This window comes from Camelina sativa, chromosome 7 (genome assembly GCF_030686135.1).
Source record: "Camelina sativa cultivar CO46 ecotype springtype chromosome 7, ASM3068613v1".
NCBI classification, from domain to species: domain Eukaryota; kingdom Viridiplantae; phylum Streptophyta; class Magnoliopsida; order Brassicales; family Brassicaceae; genus Camelina; species Camelina sativa.
The window spans coordinates 31,295,106-31,311,787 of record NC_141886.1 but is presented as its reverse complement, the minus strand read 5'-3'; the positions used below and the strand labels follow the sequence as shown (position 1 = coordinate 31,311,787).

The following is a 16,682-nucleotide window of genomic DNA, read 5'->3' as shown; positions in this document are numbered from 1 at the left end:
CTGTTGAGCAACCAAAATCGGTTCACATATAACCGGAATAAAGCAATTGAAACGCCACTTTGGGGTTTATTTATGAGTTTCCCGGTTTCACTTCCACTTCATCTTCTTCGTCTTCCGTTATTGAAAACAGAACAGTCATGGGCCTCATGGCGCTTCATCTTCTCATACCAAAACAAAGGTTCCACTTGAATCCATTTCTGATCCGTATTTTCTCAACGTCTTCATCAAGACTACCCTCTCAATTACCGTCGAACTTCTTTACCGAGAAACCTCTCGTCGATCATCCGAGGAATCCAGACGATGTGTTTGACAGGTTTGCTATTCGTCGATATCTGAGAGAGCAACCTGTAAGTTTACTCCTTTTCAACTCGTGTCTAGCGTTTTAGTTTGTCATAGCGATTAGTCTAAATTTTCCATAGACGGTTTTGGTTGATTTTGATAAAGAATATAAACTGGCTTGGTTATTTTGGATTTGTTGTTACCATTAAGAAAATATGGCATTGGTCTGTTGTTAAGCTGATACTTTGTGCATCATTCTAGGATGAAACACAAAGCAGAGTTGCAATAACAGAGCTTCCAAAGGAAGAAAAACGGAGGAAAGCTGGAAGACCCAAGAAGAAACAACTAGTAGAGCTAGAGCAGAAACCAAAGAACGGGAAGCAAAGCAGAACTGCAAGTATAAGCGGAGCCCGAATGAAAAAGTTAAGTGGTTTGAGTAGCTCTTCACGAAATGCACTCAAAAATCATCCAGATTACATATGCAGTGTGACACATGCAATGGATGTTTTAAATGGTCTTTCTAGAGTGAAGAAGTGGTCGCCTTTATACCGAGCTTCCATGGATCATCTTATGGCTGATGTAGCTCACCGACAAGCCTTCTTAACGTTCCCTGATCCTGAGGATATGATTCGGTACTTGAGGTATAAGACTCAGAAAACGGGAAGAGAGTGACTGATATATATACACCTTGGTGGCTGTTTCTGGTGGTTTATGACATTTCGATGATCCTTACTTTCATGTTTTTCTTTTTTCTCACTTTTTGCTATTTCTCTTTGCTTTGATTTGCAATGTTGTGTTACTTCTATCATCGGAAGATAAACAATAAGAAGATGTTTGAACATTTGAAATAAATAAATAAAATGCAAGCCTGCCTTTGGCTGGACGATTTATTATACATGTCAGCTAAAGGCGGAAATGAATCCGAGTATCCGACTTTATCAGCTCAAATAATCAGTCTAGTCAATGTGTCATCATCTCTTCCATTGACACGGTATGATATAGAAAGCAACTCAGAAGAATCGTGGGAGATTACACATCCATGACGGAGCAAGAAGTTCTGGAGTTTTTCAGTTGGAGAAAAACCACATGGCGGTACGATTTTCCTAAGAGATGGATTAGCAAAAACCATCCAAGTGAAAATTCCATCATCAGCTTCACAATACTTAAGGTTTATCTCTCTTAAACGAATGCATCTCTGCACAACTTCCCTCACCCCTTTTGAACTCACATTCAAGCATCCTTGAAGATCAAGATGCAACAACCCTCTACATCTTTTGCTGATCATATCCAAGGCTTGGTCGTCGATCCAAGTTCCACATGCTCTCAAAGACTCCAACTTTGGAAGCTCAAAGTCTACTACTACACCAAGACTCCTTATCCCAGTACATCTGCTGATATCCAAAGATCTGAGGTCGCCACAGTTCCTCCAAACATGAAGAATCCCATCTCTAGTAATGCCAGGACATTGGGCGACATCAAGACTTTCTATAAAAGGGCAGTGGCGTGATATCTTCTCGAGACACTCATCACGCAAATTGTGGTTTCTAGAGAGGTACAAGAACTTGATCCTTGACTTGACATTCAGTTCCTTGTCATCATAGTCTTCCACTCCAAAATTCGTCCCTTCCATAATCATACACCTCAGGGAAACACATCTTTCAATAACGGTAAAGAATGATGAACCAGTCAACTTGGAACAGAAACTAAGGTTCACAAAGGTTAAACGCGGAAAGAACATCGCTAGTTTCACAATCATATCATCAGAGAGGAAATTAGCTCCGTTAAGGTTCAAGTGAAGCAGTGTTTGGTACTTGGAAAGAAAGTAACAAAGCCCATCAAAAGTAAAACCCTGGAAATTGGAGAGAAGAAGCTTCTTTAGAGGTAACTTAGCATCAGCAATGAAACAGAGCAACTCATCGAATAAAAACGAATCAGAGAGATCAAGGTCAATCAAACGACGAGCAAAGCGGAAAGCATCGCTTGGGAGAGACTCCCTGGGCCTCAATCCGATTCCGTTGATAGCAAGAGACTCCAAGTTGCGGGAATTGTGTAAAAGGAACTTGATGCAATCAGACGAAATGAAATCACAGTCACGGAAGATGATTTCTCTCAAGAGAAGACAGTTCCGAGAGAGAGCGATCAAAGATTTATCAGTGATGAAACTGTTACCGGAGATGTTAATCTTCAACAAACCTTTGAGGTTTGAGGAAAGACTGATAACTCCAGAATCAGAGACTCGGCTTGGAATCGAATTGGGGTAGCTTATGTCGAGCTTCTCCAGGCACGGGAAGCTCTCTCCGATGGAAACAAGATTGCTATCTTGAAAAGCCCCAACTCTGGAACATTTCAATTCCTTCATCATCCTCATCGTCGTCGTCGTCCCCGATTTTGACTCGAAATCTGGGAAACACCGCATCTGCGAGACGTCGACCGATTCGAGATTTAAACCGGAACGGGAAACCTGGAGAAGAGTCGAATCGAGATCGTGATGGAAATCGAAGAATTTGATACGCTTCAAGTTAGGGAAACGAAGGAGGTGACGGTCGAGTGAAGGAAGAGTTCGATCGGTGATGACGAAAGTAGAGCGGACGCGATTGGTGATGGAGAGTAACAAAGTCGATACCACTGAAACTGATTCCAGGAATCGATAGTCATCTTCTTCCATAGCTTTACAGATCAGTTCCCAACATTCTTCTGGTAAGTGTATATCCATCTTTTGATTCTCTCTCTCTCTCTCTCTCTCGAGATTTGCTCAGCTCAACACAGAGAGAGTCTCAAAAACTTGTTACAGATCTTTTTCTTCTCCGCTGACTTTTTTTAACCTTTATTACATCCCGATTTTAAATTTCATACTTGGGCTTGTTCTGGCCCAATAAATCATATATAAACCTCTTTATTCTTTAAAGGCCAATAAATACGCCATTCAAAATTTCGAATGGCCCAACAATAAGTCTGTCTAGTTGTTTTTTTTTCAACTGTAGGACTAGTCAGTAACCACTTGTGTCGGTAAATTAAAGTTGACTATGACAGACACGAGAAAGTTCACATGAATAATGCTCATACTTTTTGGAGTTTTGTGGTCTCTTTGTATATATACTTTATTTTTTTCTTTTCTAAAAAGAAATAAATTTATTGGATTCACTCTTTAAACCACGACTTGTCGTTTTGTTCACTAAAATCCCGCATGAATTGAATTCGCGCAGTGACCCAATCGAGAATCATTTGGATTACTGTGCCTCGATGCAAACAACACTATCGAGAGATTACACAATCCATTCTCTATATTCTTCTCCTCTAACATCACATCATTATCATTATATTATTATTTATTAAAATAAATAGTAATATAACATGATCCGATTATATATATATATATAAAAACAGATAAATTTATTAAATCTAATGATGAGCGATCCAATTCTAAATTTGTATAAAATTCAAACTTGCAACTATAACAATTTATTTACTTTAATTTAAACTTCTTTATAAAGAAAGTAAAGGACTAACGCTTTCATAGAAAATCTTTTCTTTAGTACTTTACGTATAAAAAGGTTTAATTTTTTTTGTTTGTCTAACTATATAATAGTAATAAACACAGCATCATTCATCATCTTGCCTTGGGATGTTAAATTTTGTAATGTAGGACAAAATCAAAAATTAAAAGATTCTCTTGAATGGGGAAGAAAAAAAAAAAAAAAACTGTGTTTTAGCTGCTACACTAAACACCATCTCTCTCCATAATTCCCACGTCTTATCACCACGTCTGGAGGGTTGGGGTTTCTCTCTCCACAGGCGGCACACACTTAAACTTTTTTCCACCTTTTCATAACTGCCACATGAAGACCAAACACCAAAAACTTTGTCCTTCTCTCTGTTTCCCAACTCCAACAGTGTCTCTTGTCTCCATCTCCTCGGTCCCAGACAAAAAGATAATCTCTAGATTTCCACCATATAGAGTAGTTAGATAGAACGAAGAACACAAAGCAGCTTCTTCATATTCTACTAATCTTCTCTCTATTTTTTCTATTTTTTTTGTCTTTTCTTTGCATTTTTGTTTGTGTGTTACCCAGACAAAGAAAAATACTTATGTCTCACCTTCTTCGTCATCTGCTGCTACCCATTTGGGTTCTTCTTGGTTTCTCCATTGCTCTTGCTACTAATTCAGAAGAAACATCTTCTGTTGTCTACGTTTCTGGTACTTCCCACGAAATCCCCATTTCTCAAGCTTCTCCACGAATGGTAGCAGCTCAATCCCCAGGTACTACTTATTTGCTTCCCTAATTTTCTCGACGTTGCCCTAGAAGAACAACTATTACTACTGATTTGAGTGATTGGGTCTTTACTAGTTCTTGAAATTTCCGATATGGGTTTGCTTAAAGGAATTGAATTTAGTTGAATCGATTACTGTTTACCGAATGAAAAGTGAAAACTTTCCGATAATGATGCAATTGCTGAAAATCAAATTTCATATTATCTGACACTGATAAGCAAAGAGTTTGAACTTTTTTAATCTTACTTTTGCTCAGGACCTCCCATTGTTAAAGTGGTGCTTCGCCAGGACTTGAACAAGAAGATTCTAATTGCTCTTATAGTCTCATCAACGCTCCTCTGTGTCACAGTCATGTTCCTTTTGTATCTCTTGCTTTGGAGGTACAGATATATGAAGAACAGCTTCACCGGGATCAAACACAAATCTGGTATTTTTAAAAGTTTGTCTCTCTCAAACCAATTGTAGTTTCTTGGTTTTGTTACTACTCTTTTATTACACTATGGCTTATATTGGTGCTTTTGGGTTGTCTGAAGATTCGGTGAAGAGTGTATCCACGAAGCCGATTGTACACAAGATTGAATCTGTGAGAAAAGGAACTATCCCTGTGTATGAGTATCAGTTGCTGGAGTCTGCAACAAACAAGTTTAGCGATAGTAATGTGTTGAGCCGAGGTGGTCGTGGATGCCTTTACAGAGCTTGCCTTGATGAAAAGTCCTCTGTCGCTGTGAAGAAACTTGATGGTGGTGGGGAGACAGACATTGAAAAACAGTTTGAGGTTTGATTGGTTTTGACCTGTAAGGTTTCTCAGAATCGAACCTGATCTCACTCGGTAAAACCATAACTAGTTTTCTCTTGTTGGTTTATATGTGCAGACTGAGGTAGATTGGTTGGCTAAGATCAAGCATCAGAACATAGTTTCCCTATTGGGATTTTGCGTATATCGCCAAACGAGTTGTATTGTGTATGAGATGATGCAGAATGGATCTTTGGAGACTCAGCTCCATGGTAAAGGGATATATATATGATCCAAATTTAGGCAACTTCACTTCTTTTGTCATCTGATATTGAGATTTATTTTTGCTTGTGGATGCTTACAGGGCCTAGTCAAGGTTCAGGTTTAACTTGGCAGCTTAGGATGAAAATAGCTGTTGATATAGCAAGGTAAAGTCTAATCATACTTTCAAACATTTAGGGAACAGTTTCGTGTCATCAACAACAAGAAGAATTTGTTATGTGCTTACAAAGTCTTTTTTCTCTTTTTATAAAGAGGATTGGAGTATCTTCACGAGCATTGCCATCCTCCGATAGTTCACAGAGATTTGAAATCATCTAGCATCCTTCTAGACTCAGATTTCAATGCAAAGGTAAAAGAGAAAATGATAGTATGATTTAGAATTTTTCTTGGAGAGAGATATTTGTATTATTCTCCATACAATATGAGTTTGTAAGGATCTGTTGCCACCATTTGCTTCTCTTCAGATATCAGATTTTGGGTTTGCCATGGTGTTGACGACGCAGAACAAAAACCTGAACAGAGCTTCCGAGTATCTTCTTGATGGTAACTAATATTTTTGAGTTCTTGACATATGCCAACCGAGAGATACTCAAATTTTTCTATTCATATTGCAGGGAAAGTTACAGACAAGAATGATGTCTACTCATTTGGAGTGATTCTCCTCGAACTTCTTCTCGGGAAGAAATCAGTGGAGAAACCGTCTTGTGAACCAGAATCCATCATAACTTGGGTACATACAAATCATAAATTTTCACGAGAGAGTCACTTTGTTATATATCCTCTGGTATATGAATTCTGAATTTTCTTTGATCAGGCTGTACCTAAGCTGAGTGATAGAGCTAATCTTCCCAATATCTTGGATCCTGCAATCAAAGGAACCATGGACTTAAAGCATCTCTATCAGGTCAGCTTCATCATTATTCCCATTTTTCTTCACACAGATGTTACTACCTAATCCTATTTGGCCAAATACTGAAAAGATTCGTTTCTTTTTTTTTTAACTCTTTACTCTCTTGATCGAATGTGAACAGGTTGCTGCGGTAGCAGTGTTGTGTGTACAGCCTGAGCCAAGTTACAGACCACTTATAACTGATGTCTTGCACTCACTCATCCCACTCTTACCAGTAGAACTCGGCGGATCATTGCGGATTTTGTGAAAAACTTTCCCTTTTTTTTTTCTTTTTCTAAGCGTTTTCTGATCAATGTGTATGTGTATGTAACATTTTTTCTTCTTTTGTTGGTTCTTCTGAGAATTTAATTTATTATTCTGTGTTTGAACTTTGATCACTACTACTACCAAAAAAAAAAAAAAAAATCGGTATACAGAGAGAGGTTATTCACAAATGGAACCGAGAAGACAAAAAAAAAAAAAAAAAAAAAACAAAACAAAACAGAACCAACGTTGACTTTTTTGTAGGGGCAAAATGAATGAACCTTATCCATTGTCGTCGAGATCAACGATATGAATGAATTGGTTATCGTTTTCCAAAGAAAGAGATTGGAAAACACGCGATGAAAGAAGATGGAGGATCGGGTAACGAAACAGAGGATTGGCAAAATAAACCCATCAAGAAGAAGATCTTTCATCAGTCTCAAAGATATTCCTCCTCTCGATCCATCTTCTATCCCCGCCCCCTCCTCCTCTCTGGTATAAGTATTCCTCTCAAAGTCTCTTTCTTTCTTTCTTGAAAGAGATGAATCGATATTTCTGTGTTTCTTTCTATTTTAAGATTGTTAATTTCTGTGAATTTTCACCTTGAATTTATTTGGCCTCCTCATTCACATCTTGAATTGAAATATCTAAACTTATTTTTTTCTTCTGTCTGATGCAATAACGAATCTTTGTTTGATAATTTTTTTAGACTGTTTTTATTTTGGGTTTGTTAGAAGCCAAGAGCAAGGATGATGGTGCAAGATGATAATGCTGGAATGCAGAGTTTCGATCAGAAGAGTGAGTTAAAGAAGCTTATAGATGTGAATGAGGAAGAGGTTAAAGAAGAAAAAAATGCCTTTTCTTCCTTCTCTAACATTCAGATTGATCCTAACAGCACAAGAAGAAGTCTCATAAGCATTACACAAGAGAAGAACCTTCTTCTTCCTAAACCAGAAGCAGAAGACACCAAACCGAAATCTAAAGGTGCGGTTTTTTTTACTTAGAATCTCGCAACTCTTTTAAGGTTCAGTAAAAACTTTTGCACTGATTTTTGCTCCAGATGAATCTAAGAGAGGGTCAGCGAAATCGGTATTACACGAAATATGTGCTTCCAAGCGTTGGAGACCTCCGGTTTATGAATGCTGCAAAGTTGATGGACCTTGCCATATGAGATTGTAAGTGAACACCTTACCTGCTGCTTGCTTCTGTTTTTAATCACACCCTTTTTTTTTTGCATGAACCTGGTTTTGTTTTTTTTTTTTTTTGTTTTTTTTGGTTTAGATTTACATACAAAGTTGTGGTTGAGATTAGAGATTCTTCAGGGAATACTGTTTTGGAATGTTTTGGGGATCCCAAACGTAATAAGAAAGCTGCAGCTGAGCATGCAGCGGAAGGAGCGCTTTGGTATCTTCACCATGCAAGCCAAAACCAGACAAAGCCGGATCAGTAAATCATCATTTAGTCAGATTAAGTTAATTGGAGAGTTTGGTATAGTTTGATCTACTTCTAACTAGGGAAGCTTAAACGATATCCTTATCTATGGGTTGTAATAGTTTTGATCTGTATCGAATTGTTCAGCAAGTGAATGTTTTTATGATTACAATTTCTCTAATTTTTATTTCAATCCTTGTGCCATTATGATATGTCTCCTTAGTAAGGAGTCCTTTATGTTGGTTGATTAGTAAATGCCAAGGAGTGCAAAACACACGTACACACACGGGATTGAAGAAGATTGATTTGTATTCTTTCAATTAGGAGTTAATGTCTACAGAGCTGAAGTCTTGGTTGCGAGACTCATCCAATAATAAGTGAAAGCTTTGAATATTTTTTCGCGGACGCGAGGGAGAGATAACCTGATTACTGGATTCTTATTTTTTTGGTTTGATGCATTTTCCTTTTGGCAGGTTTAAAGACCAGAAGAAGAAACTCAATGGTGGAACAAGAAGAAATAATTCTAAGTAATTGTAAATTCTTATTAGCTTTGTTAAGGCAAAAAAAAAAACAAGAATATCTCAAAACAAATAAAGCAGCCAACAGTCACTGCTTATACAAGAAACCTCTTTTTTTTTCTTTCTCTTTTTGCAGTATTTTCTAATGATCGATGAAGGTGGTTTATTATTCAAATACTCTTGTGGTTGGTAAAATTCTAAACTAAACTGAGTAACACACACTTGTTTCTGAAATCACAGGGTGTAGTGTTGCTGGATAGCCTCGATGTCAAGTCCCTTCTGCTTCACTACTGATTCCACGTGACCTTTCAATGTATGACGCTCTCTTAACCTGAAAATTACAAGAGAGTACAACAAAAAGTTGTAAGGCCATATTCTGAGGAACACAATATTATGGATTAATCAGTTACTTGAGCGTTGCCTTGCGACTTCAGCCCGTCTTTTGGCCTGATCTGCTATCTCTGAAAGTTCTCTGTAAGTGCTCTTGTCGTTGAACATGTCTGAGCTTTGGTGAGCAGGCTGCAATCCGTGAAGGGTACGTTGAGCTTGTGCCCATTGTGCTTCTCTCTCTCCTTTTCCGTAGTCTTTCTTTGACGTGAAAGCGGTCTGCAGAAAAGGGCCTCAGAGTTAACAACAGTAATGCCAAAGAAAAGACTAGTGTAGTGTTCTTCTTCTCATTCTTGGTCTCCTCAAAAGCGCACCTTGTTCTCAATGACATTATCCCAGGCTCTACCACTTAGTGAATATCTGATGATGAACTTGAGGATATCCAATGGGATGTAAGTAATTATAGTGTAGAGCCAGATAACTCCTGCCCATCCCCACCCAGTACCTCTGATTCTTGCAAAATCCCAGTTTGCGTATACGGCTATGAGAGTAGCAATCTAATTAAGTCAAGAAACCAGAACAGAGTACGTCAGTACATTGAGGCTTCTTCTTCTACATTATTTATTTGTATTTAACAAGACTGAAGCGTTGTTAACTGACCAGCTGAGCTATTAAAAAGGCAAACATCAACCAGAAGCCAGGACGTTCAACATATGACCAGCTACGTGACCTTGTGACAAAGATAAGCGCCTGGCTAATGATACTAACTTGTAGGTAAATAGCTGATGTAAGCTCGTGCGGATTGCCACTGATAGATCTTACCCCAAACTTTGCCTGTACCAGCAACAAACTGATGATCAAAGACACTTACTTGAAAGATCCTCATAATAGTAAGGTAGAGTCCTCTTACCGAGAAGAAGTCAGTGCTCTCTGCAGCCCAGAAGAAAACCACAGTCATGACTGCTAGGTAAGTGCCAAGAACAACGCCGGTGGCAAATATCTCCTTGAGCTTCCATGAATCAGGAAGTGGAGAAGGCTTTACTCTGTCCTTTGCTATCGTCATGATAGTTCCATCATTCAGGATTGCGATTACCAACACCATGAATGGTGAGAAGTCGAACTTCCATATGAGTGCAAGAAGCAAGAAGCCCATGACTACACGGATTGTGATGGAAACTGCATAGATTGTGTAGTTCTTCATTCTCTGGAAGATGGCTCTGCTCGTTAAGACAGCACTAACTATGACACTGAGACCTGGCTCGGTTAGTACAATGTCAGATGCACTTCTCGCTGCATCAGTGGCGTCAGCGACAGCTATTCCAATGTCAGCTCTCTTGAGAGCCGGGGCATCGTTCACCCCATCACCAGTCATGCCACAAATGTGCTTCATCTCCTGGAGCCTCTTAACAATCTTATACTTGTGTTCTAATCAGACAGATGAAACAGATTCATTGGTGAATACATCAAGTGAAAATGTTTTACATTAGGTTTGACTGTTTTTACCAGGGAAGACACCGGCGAATCCATCAGCCATCTCGATAAGTTCATCAACAGGAAGGCTAGATATCGATTCATCCTTCTCCTGCCCAAGTAGAGCAGAAGATGGATACATGTTGGTACCCATACCAAGCCTACGACCAGTTTCCTTACCAATGGCGAGCTGGTCACCAGTGATCATCTTGACATTAACTCCGAGATCAAGGGCACGCCTGATTGTCTCTGCACTGTCATGTCTTGGAGGGTCAAAGAGAGGTAAGAGACCAAGAAACTGCCATGGCTCTCCAGGGCTGTTCTTGTCTTTCTCAGAGACAGTCTGAAAATTCAAAATAGGAAAAAGAGCTAGCATTAAAAGAAAAAGAAGCACACATGAATCCATAATTATGGGATTGGCACTAAATCTTTTTACCTGTCTGCCAACAGCAAGAGAACGAAGTCCTCTGTCAGCAAACTTGTCAATGATGTCATGAGCTCTCTTCTTTGCATCCTCCCGAAGGTTACAGAGCTCAATGATCTAAAAGTTATAAAGAACAAATCAATGGGAAAGAACTTGAGAGAAGGACATAAAGAATATGAATTCATTAATTATTACTTGCTCTGGTGCGCCTTTGCTGACACGGTGCCAGTTTCCATTAGCGTCAATGTAAGTGATAGCAGTGCGCTTATCCACGGGGTTAAACGGAAAGAAATGGACTTCAGTGATGCCCTCTCTTGCTTCTCTAGGATCTCCAAGCATTCCTACAATGCAAGCATCAATAGCATCTTGGTTTTCAACTCTAGAGGCTCTTGCTGCATTCACAAGAAGCTGATCCTTGTCCAAGTCTTTGACAAAAACCTCAACCATGCTCTTGTCAACCGTAAGCTTGTTGAGTGTAAGAGTTCCAGTCTTGTCACTACATAAAACATCCATTCCAGCCATTTCTTCAATTGCTGTCATTCTCTTAGTGATAGCTCCTTGCTGGGAGAGACGGTGAGATCCAATGGCCATGGTGACAGACAAAACAGTCGGCATTGCAATAGGGATTCCTCCAATGAGAAGCACCAGAAGGTTGTCGATTCCATCTCTATACGCACGGTGCTGAATAGGATACATCACAACAATCTCGATGATCATACCTATACCGATCGAGCAGATGCAGAAGTTACCAATGGCAGTCAACACTTTCTGGAAATGGCCTTCTTGGTTTGTGCTGTCTACAAGATGAGCAGCTTTGCCGAAGAAAGTATGAACACCCGTAGCGATCACAACAGCTTCTATCTCTCCTTGTTTGCAGGTGGAGCCTGAGTAGACTTCTTGTCCCGGATTCTTGGTTACTGGTAAAGACTCACCAGTGAGAGCAGATTGATCAACCTTGAGAGGATCACCGTCCAAGAGACGACCATCTGCTGGAATAATGTCACCCAATTTGATGCTGATAATGTCTCCGGGAACCAATATAGCTGCCTCTTGCTCGTTCCATTTCCCATCTCTCAGAAGCTTTACAAGGATTTTAAAATGATTAATGATATGTCCCTAAATTTGATATTACGTAGAGCTAACTAAGAAATTGTATATAACTTATACTTTGGTTTTGGGAGCTAGACCGGCCATCAAAGCGGCAGCAGCATTTCCGGCGTTGTTTTCTTCAATGAAACTAATGGTAGAGTTGATGATTAGAAGAACCGTGATACCCACGAAATCTTGCCAATCCGGTGGCCTTCCCTGCACAAGGAATGAATTTTACAAAGTTTAGAAAGACCAAGTGTGTGCAAAGAAGGAAGGAGAAATAAGAGAGGGAGCAAGGTAAGGTAATATACTCCTCCGTTGGCCAGGGCAATGGCCATAATAGCAGCCAACTCCATGACCCATGAGAGAGGGTTCCACATAAAACCTAAGAACTTCAAAACCTTGCTTTCCTGTGTGGATTATAAATAATATTATAAAGTGTTTATATGTCGTTTTTGGGAGTGAAGAAAAAATATGAAATATATGTATTTTGAAAGTCTATGTATGCCTTTTTCTCTTCGAGCTTGTTAGGGCCGAAGATTTCGAGCCGAGTTTGGCCTTCCTCACTGCTGAGTCCTTCCCTCGTACATCTGAGCTGCGTAAGGACCTCCTCGATTGGTATTTTCTCCTGTTCAAAACCGAAAATTAGCTAGCGGAATCAAAGTAAAAAAGAAAAAGAGTGGGAAAGAAATCGTAATTAAGCAAATGTAAGTTACTAACAAGATTGATGCCTTCGTTCTTGATATCGTCCCAGCTAGAATCTTTCCCTGCCGCCATATTGTGTGTTCAGAAACAGGGGTGTTTCGTTTCTTTCTCCTTTTCTTTTTTCACACTCTTTCTTTCTTTCTTTCTTGACAAATATTTATTATTTTTTTTCAAAAAGTTTCTCTCTGTGGCAGTATTTTTCTTTTTCAAACTGAAATTTTCTCTCAATCTTTTTTTCTTTTCTGTTGTTCTTATTTTAAACGAAACAGAAGACCAAAAGGGAGAAAAACAAATACAAATTATTTTTTTTTTATATGTAGAATTGAAGGGAAAATGGAGTTGAAGATGGAGTGGGTTATATAGGTAAGAGAAGAAGAAGAAGAAGAAGAAAAGAGTTTGTAAGCGAAGGAAGAGGCGCGAGTTTTCTACTTTTGGACAATGTCTTGTGTGTCTCCCAGTTCCTTCGCTCACTCCCCCTCTTTTCATCTCCTCTTTCGACTAATCAACTGCCAAGTGTTTTCTTCCTCTCTTTCTCTCTCTTCTTCACTAACTTTATAACCATTTTTAGAAGAATATGCACAGACAGACAAAAACATCAGTCGTCGTTTTCTAATATTAAAAATCTGTTGTTGTTTTTTTTTTATTCGAGTTGCGTAGTATTGAACTCTAAAATTATTTGATTATCGAATAAGGGAGCAATAGAAAAGTTCCTAATACGATCGGATGAGATATGATGAGTGAAATAAGAGGGTTCCATATTTGAGCCAAAGTCAAAACATCGGAAAATTTTACTTTAGACAAGACTATATGCTAAGTGTCATCAACTAAGTATTAGACAACAACGTCCAACGAATTATAGAAGCTAAACAAAATCACAAATCCGACTAAGCAAAGTCTAAGCGACATCTCATTTTCTGCCAGTTGCAACTCTTGGCTTCGCCTTCACCTCGTTTTCCTGCAATATTCATTCAAAAAACAATTCCATCGGTTAAAAATACAGCAGACTAATGTTTTGGAAAACATAATATAACTATTAGGATTGACCAACAAACCTGTGGCAGGTGCAAGAATATGCTGCTTTTTGCAGTTGCCGGGTTGTGATTCTCTGCACCTTTGCTCCAGTCATAGCAAGCCTACAATACACGTTTGAATTCTTTCATTATATATCTTCTCAATGTTTTGCAAGCCCATGATGGTTTTCTAGTCTCTTAAGTAAAAAAGACCATTTCAATTTTGCAGATAACAAATAAAGTGAAACCAAACAAGATTTATATCATACCGCATATGCATATATCGAGCCATCATGGTTGAACGAACTGCAAGGAATTGGCTGATTGCACCTCGCCATGGCCTGACAATTGTGGAGAACAAGATACACAACTATTAGATGTTACATAGACAAAGAAGAAATTCAATCAAAAGTACAGATGCAACGTGAACATACCTTGAGTCTTTGTTTACTATCCTTGTCCCAGAAATTGAAAGCACCATCAGAGCCAGCAGTAGCAAAAGTTCCATGTACCTTAAATACACAACAACTCAAACAATCAATTTCATCACTCAGACCCTCAACCATTGTGCTCAAGGCTTAAGACTACACAAGAGTATAACAACAGAGCCATAAAGCTTACCGGGTGGAAATTCAGAGAGTTCACAGAATATATCTCGTTCCCATCTCTGTGGCATTTGAATGTAAAGTTTTTGGTCTGTTGAGAATCATCCAGATGATGGACACCAACCCGTCCCTCAATTGAACCAACCTACAGAGCGCATTGGGTCTGGTTAATTTTCATGTTTAACACTTTTTGTGATCTAGATAGGAATTGAAGATGTGACTTGTAAAACAACAACAAATATCAAATACTCTATTGTTTACTAGAAAAAACCTATACAACTTTCACGAGATTAAATATATGTTAGCATCTAACGAACAAGCTAATTCCTCTGACCTTTAATCAACCAAAACACAATAAAAACTATATAAGAAGACTTACCAAGAATCCTTGCTGATCAGGGAAGGCAGTAACACACCTCGTCTGGTACTTTAGTGGGGATTGGATTCTCTTGAACTCAGTCTACAATTTACATAAGAGAAACTGTTAATATAACGGTGAAAGCCTGTTCATGAGTCAGAAGACAGAGAGACCTATTCTTTGTAAGATAGCATTTGGACATCTATAACTTTTCCAAAATGTTGATGCTAAATAGAAAATGAATTCCCGAAACCATACGAGATTCACAGTATTCATAGCACTCAGAAACTCTCAAGCGCAAGTTATAGTATGGAGCAACAAGGAAAAATTCTTACCTGAGGATTTTGCAAGTTGAAGACTATCAGATTTCTATCGGCAGTTCCGACAACCATCAGAGGATGCTTTACAGACAATGCATAACATTTATCTGGAAGTTGTTGGGTATGCACAGGGTTTTGCTGTCTTGTGTCCCAATATCTGTAGGCAAACCAATATACTTCATTAGATATATGGCACAATATAAATTAATCAGTCAACATTCTATCATTTGCTACATTTTGTCATAATATATATTGAACAATCATTCTTACTTCAAAGTTCTATCCCAACTTCCAGTTGCGAGAAGGTTCATTCCGGGGATCCAAGCCATAGCTACGATAGGACCCTCATGCATAGCAACAGTTACAGGTTGACCACCAGACAACAAGGGCCACATTTTAGCTTGCTTATCACATCCACCGCTGAAGACTGTGGTTCCATCATCTTTCCAAGCAGAACATAGAACCTTCATCACAAGAAAACGAAAACATAAAGTCATCAGATTCAAAAATCTAAAAGAAAAGAAAGCAAGAGAAGAAGATAGAAAGCAATAACATATTACCGGCTGATCATGCGATATTGATGCTTTCGGAGCACTGGCTATAGAGGTGCCACTACGGGATATCTCCCAACACCTCACCTGCAATAGAAGAAGCAAACTCACATGTTACAACGCATATATACATGTCCAGATTTCAGTGGGTGAACATGAAAAAGTCCAAGAAACTTAACTAAGACATGTGTTCAACAAGAGTATTAGAACTAACAAGTGGAAAAACAAAGGAGCCAAAGAATTAAGAAAAAACATGATTGTCCCATGAAGTGGCCACGAGTATATCCGCTCTTGGACTAAAACTTAAGCTCGAAATAGAGTCCCCTGGTGACGGAGTAACCTGCAGGAAAACGAATATCTTATGTGAAATTTATACTACAAACAGGAAGACGAGCTTTAAAAAATAAGCCAGATACACTGCAACCATCACAAGTAAACGTTTAACAAGGAAGTTTAACCCCTTCCCAGAAGAAGACACTTCAATTTTAGCTTTCTAAATCATTAGTTAGATACATTATAGTCGAATCTCACAACAACTGAAATCAGAAAATCTCAGCCGTAAAACCCTAGAACACTGACGGCAAGATTCAGTCAAGACTAAAACGAAGGATCTTAAAACCCTAAAGCGAACACCCCAAAGCAAAGACACGTAGGGATTACAAGTGATCTCATGAATCAGACCGACCCACACCCTAAATACAAAAACCTCGACAAGCAAAATAATCAACCGCCATAGAAACCAAGAGAAATAGAAAAGAAAATACCTCGTAGGATTTGTTAGGGTTACTGTTTGCGTTAGCGGCCGCACCAAAAGTAGCCATTATCGCGAGCCCGAGGTCGGAATAACTGTTAAAAAGTTCCATTACAGGAGACAAAATCACATAATAAGTAATGCTTCTCTACAAGATTTATGAGAATGGGAAATCGAATCGAACGAGAGAATAAAAGAAACAAACCTAGAGAGAAAGAGAGAGAGGAAGGTCCGTCGGAGAGTTAGTCTTTTCCGGTGAGCAGAAGAGGAGGGAAAACGAAGTTAGTCGGAAGAGAGAATGGGGCGAGCGACAAGTATTTATAAAAGTCTCTGCGTCACATTGACGTCCGGCGAAGCGTTAAACGGACGCTGGGATTAGAATAGGAAAAGCGCTGGGACTGGAAAA

The 16,682-nt window shown here is 38.9% G+C and overlaps 6 protein-coding genes across 12 annotated transcripts; 3 read left to right on the top strand and 3 right to left on the bottom strand.

Moving 5' to 3' along the window:
• The first annotated feature begins 71 nt into the window (after positions 1–71).
• LOC104705096 (uncharacterized) lies at positions 72–1,062 on the top strand. Its single transcript, XM_010421083.3, has 2 exons — positions 72–347; positions 541–1,062. Exons 1-2 carry the CDS (start codon positions 138–140, stop codon positions 949–951), a joined length of 621 nt encoding a protein of 206 aa, XP_010419385.3. The 5' UTR covers positions 72–137; the 3' UTR covers positions 952–1,062.
• LOC104703373 (uncharacterized) lies at positions 1,057–3,086 on the bottom strand. The gene has a single exon (XM_010419383.3). It carries the CDS (start codon positions 2,990–2,992, stop codon positions 1,223–1,225), a length of 1,770 nt encoding a protein of 589 aa, XP_010417685.1. The 5' UTR covers positions 2,993–3,086; the 3' UTR covers positions 1,057–1,222.
• A 770-nt stretch (positions 3,087–3,856) lies between these two features.
• Positions 3,857–6,844, top strand: LOC104703372 (putative receptor-like protein kinase At1g80640). 2 transcript variants are annotated; one of them, XM_010419382.3, is made up of 10 exons: positions 3,857–4,537; positions 4,806–4,976; positions 5,083–5,324; positions 5,422–5,554; positions 5,647–5,710; positions 5,817–5,913; positions 6,029–6,107; positions 6,179–6,294; positions 6,379–6,468; positions 6,596–6,844. In XM_010419382.3, exons 1-10 carry the CDS (start codon positions 4,366–4,368, stop codon positions 6,719–6,721), a joined length of 1,290 nt encoding a protein of 429 aa, XP_010417684.1. In that variant the 5' UTR covers positions 3,857–4,365; the 3' UTR covers positions 6,722–6,844. The 2 variants fall into 2 exon arrangements, with proteins under 2 accessions (XP_010417684.1, XP_087315955.1); XM_087459829.1 differs by having other exon boundaries at positions 4,028–4,537; positions 4,806–4,988.
• A 6-nt stretch (positions 6,845–6,850) lies between these two features.
• On the top strand, positions 6,851–8,341 carry LOC104703370 (ribonuclease 3-like protein 1). 3 transcript variants are annotated; one of them, XM_010419378.3, is made up of 4 exons: positions 6,851–7,212; positions 7,452–7,701; positions 7,778–7,892; positions 7,999–8,341. In XM_010419378.3, exons 1-4 carry the CDS (start codon positions 7,087–7,089, stop codon positions 8,165–8,167), a joined length of 660 nt encoding a protein of 219 aa, XP_010417680.1. In that variant the 5' UTR covers positions 6,851–7,086; the 3' UTR covers positions 8,168–8,341. The 3 variants fall into 3 exon arrangements, with proteins under 3 accessions (XP_010417680.1, XP_010417681.1, XP_087315958.1); XM_010419379.3 differs by having other exon boundaries at positions 6,918–7,212; positions 7,455–7,701; XM_087459832.1 differs by having other exon boundaries at positions 6,918–7,212; positions 7,427–7,701.
• A 328-nt stretch (positions 8,342–8,669) lies between these two features.
• On the bottom strand, positions 8,670–13,012 carry LOC104703369 (ATPase 9, plasma membrane-type-like). 2 transcript variants are annotated; one of them, XM_010419376.3, is made up of 12 exons: positions 12,697–13,012; positions 12,485–12,604; positions 12,288–12,386; positions 12,055–12,192; positions 11,083–11,967; positions 10,900–11,004; positions 10,497–10,806; positions 9,904–10,418; positions 9,654–9,827; positions 9,368–9,550; positions 9,088–9,272; positions 8,670–8,997 (listed from the first exon to the last, which is right to left on the bottom strand). In XM_010419376.3, exons 1-12 carry the CDS (start codon positions 12,751–12,753, stop codon positions 8,901–8,903), a joined length of 2,868 nt encoding a protein of 955 aa, XP_010417678.1. In that variant the 5' UTR covers positions 12,754–13,012; the 3' UTR covers positions 8,670–8,900. The 2 variants fall into 2 exon arrangements, with proteins under 2 accessions (XP_010417678.1, XP_019083562.2); XM_019228017.2 differs by having other exon boundaries at positions 9,077–9,272; positions 12,697–13,011.
• Positions 13,013–13,415: 403 nt separating this feature from the next.
• On the bottom strand, positions 13,416–16,653 carry LOC104703368 (protein RAE1). 3 transcript variants are annotated; one of them, XM_010419375.3, is made up of 12 exons: positions 16,482–16,653; positions 16,290–16,371; positions 15,779–15,865; positions 15,535–15,612; positions 15,245–15,438; positions 14,990–15,131; positions 14,676–14,756; positions 14,313–14,441; positions 14,126–14,203; positions 13,961–14,032; positions 13,734–13,814; positions 13,416–13,636 (listed from the first exon to the last, which is right to left on the bottom strand). In XM_010419375.3, exons 2-12 carry the CDS (start codon positions 16,344–16,346, stop codon positions 13,589–13,591), a joined length of 1,047 nt encoding a protein of 348 aa, XP_010417677.1. In that variant the 5' UTR covers positions 16,347–16,371; positions 16,482–16,653; the 3' UTR covers positions 13,416–13,588. The 3 variants fall into 3 exon arrangements, with proteins under 3 accessions (XP_010417677.1, XP_087315957.1, XP_087315956.1); XM_087459831.1 differs by having other exon boundaries at positions 15,705–15,865; positions 16,482–16,647; XM_087459830.1 differs by having other exon boundaries at positions 15,740–15,865; positions 16,482–16,647.
• Positions 16,654–16,682: the final 29 nt, after the last annotated feature.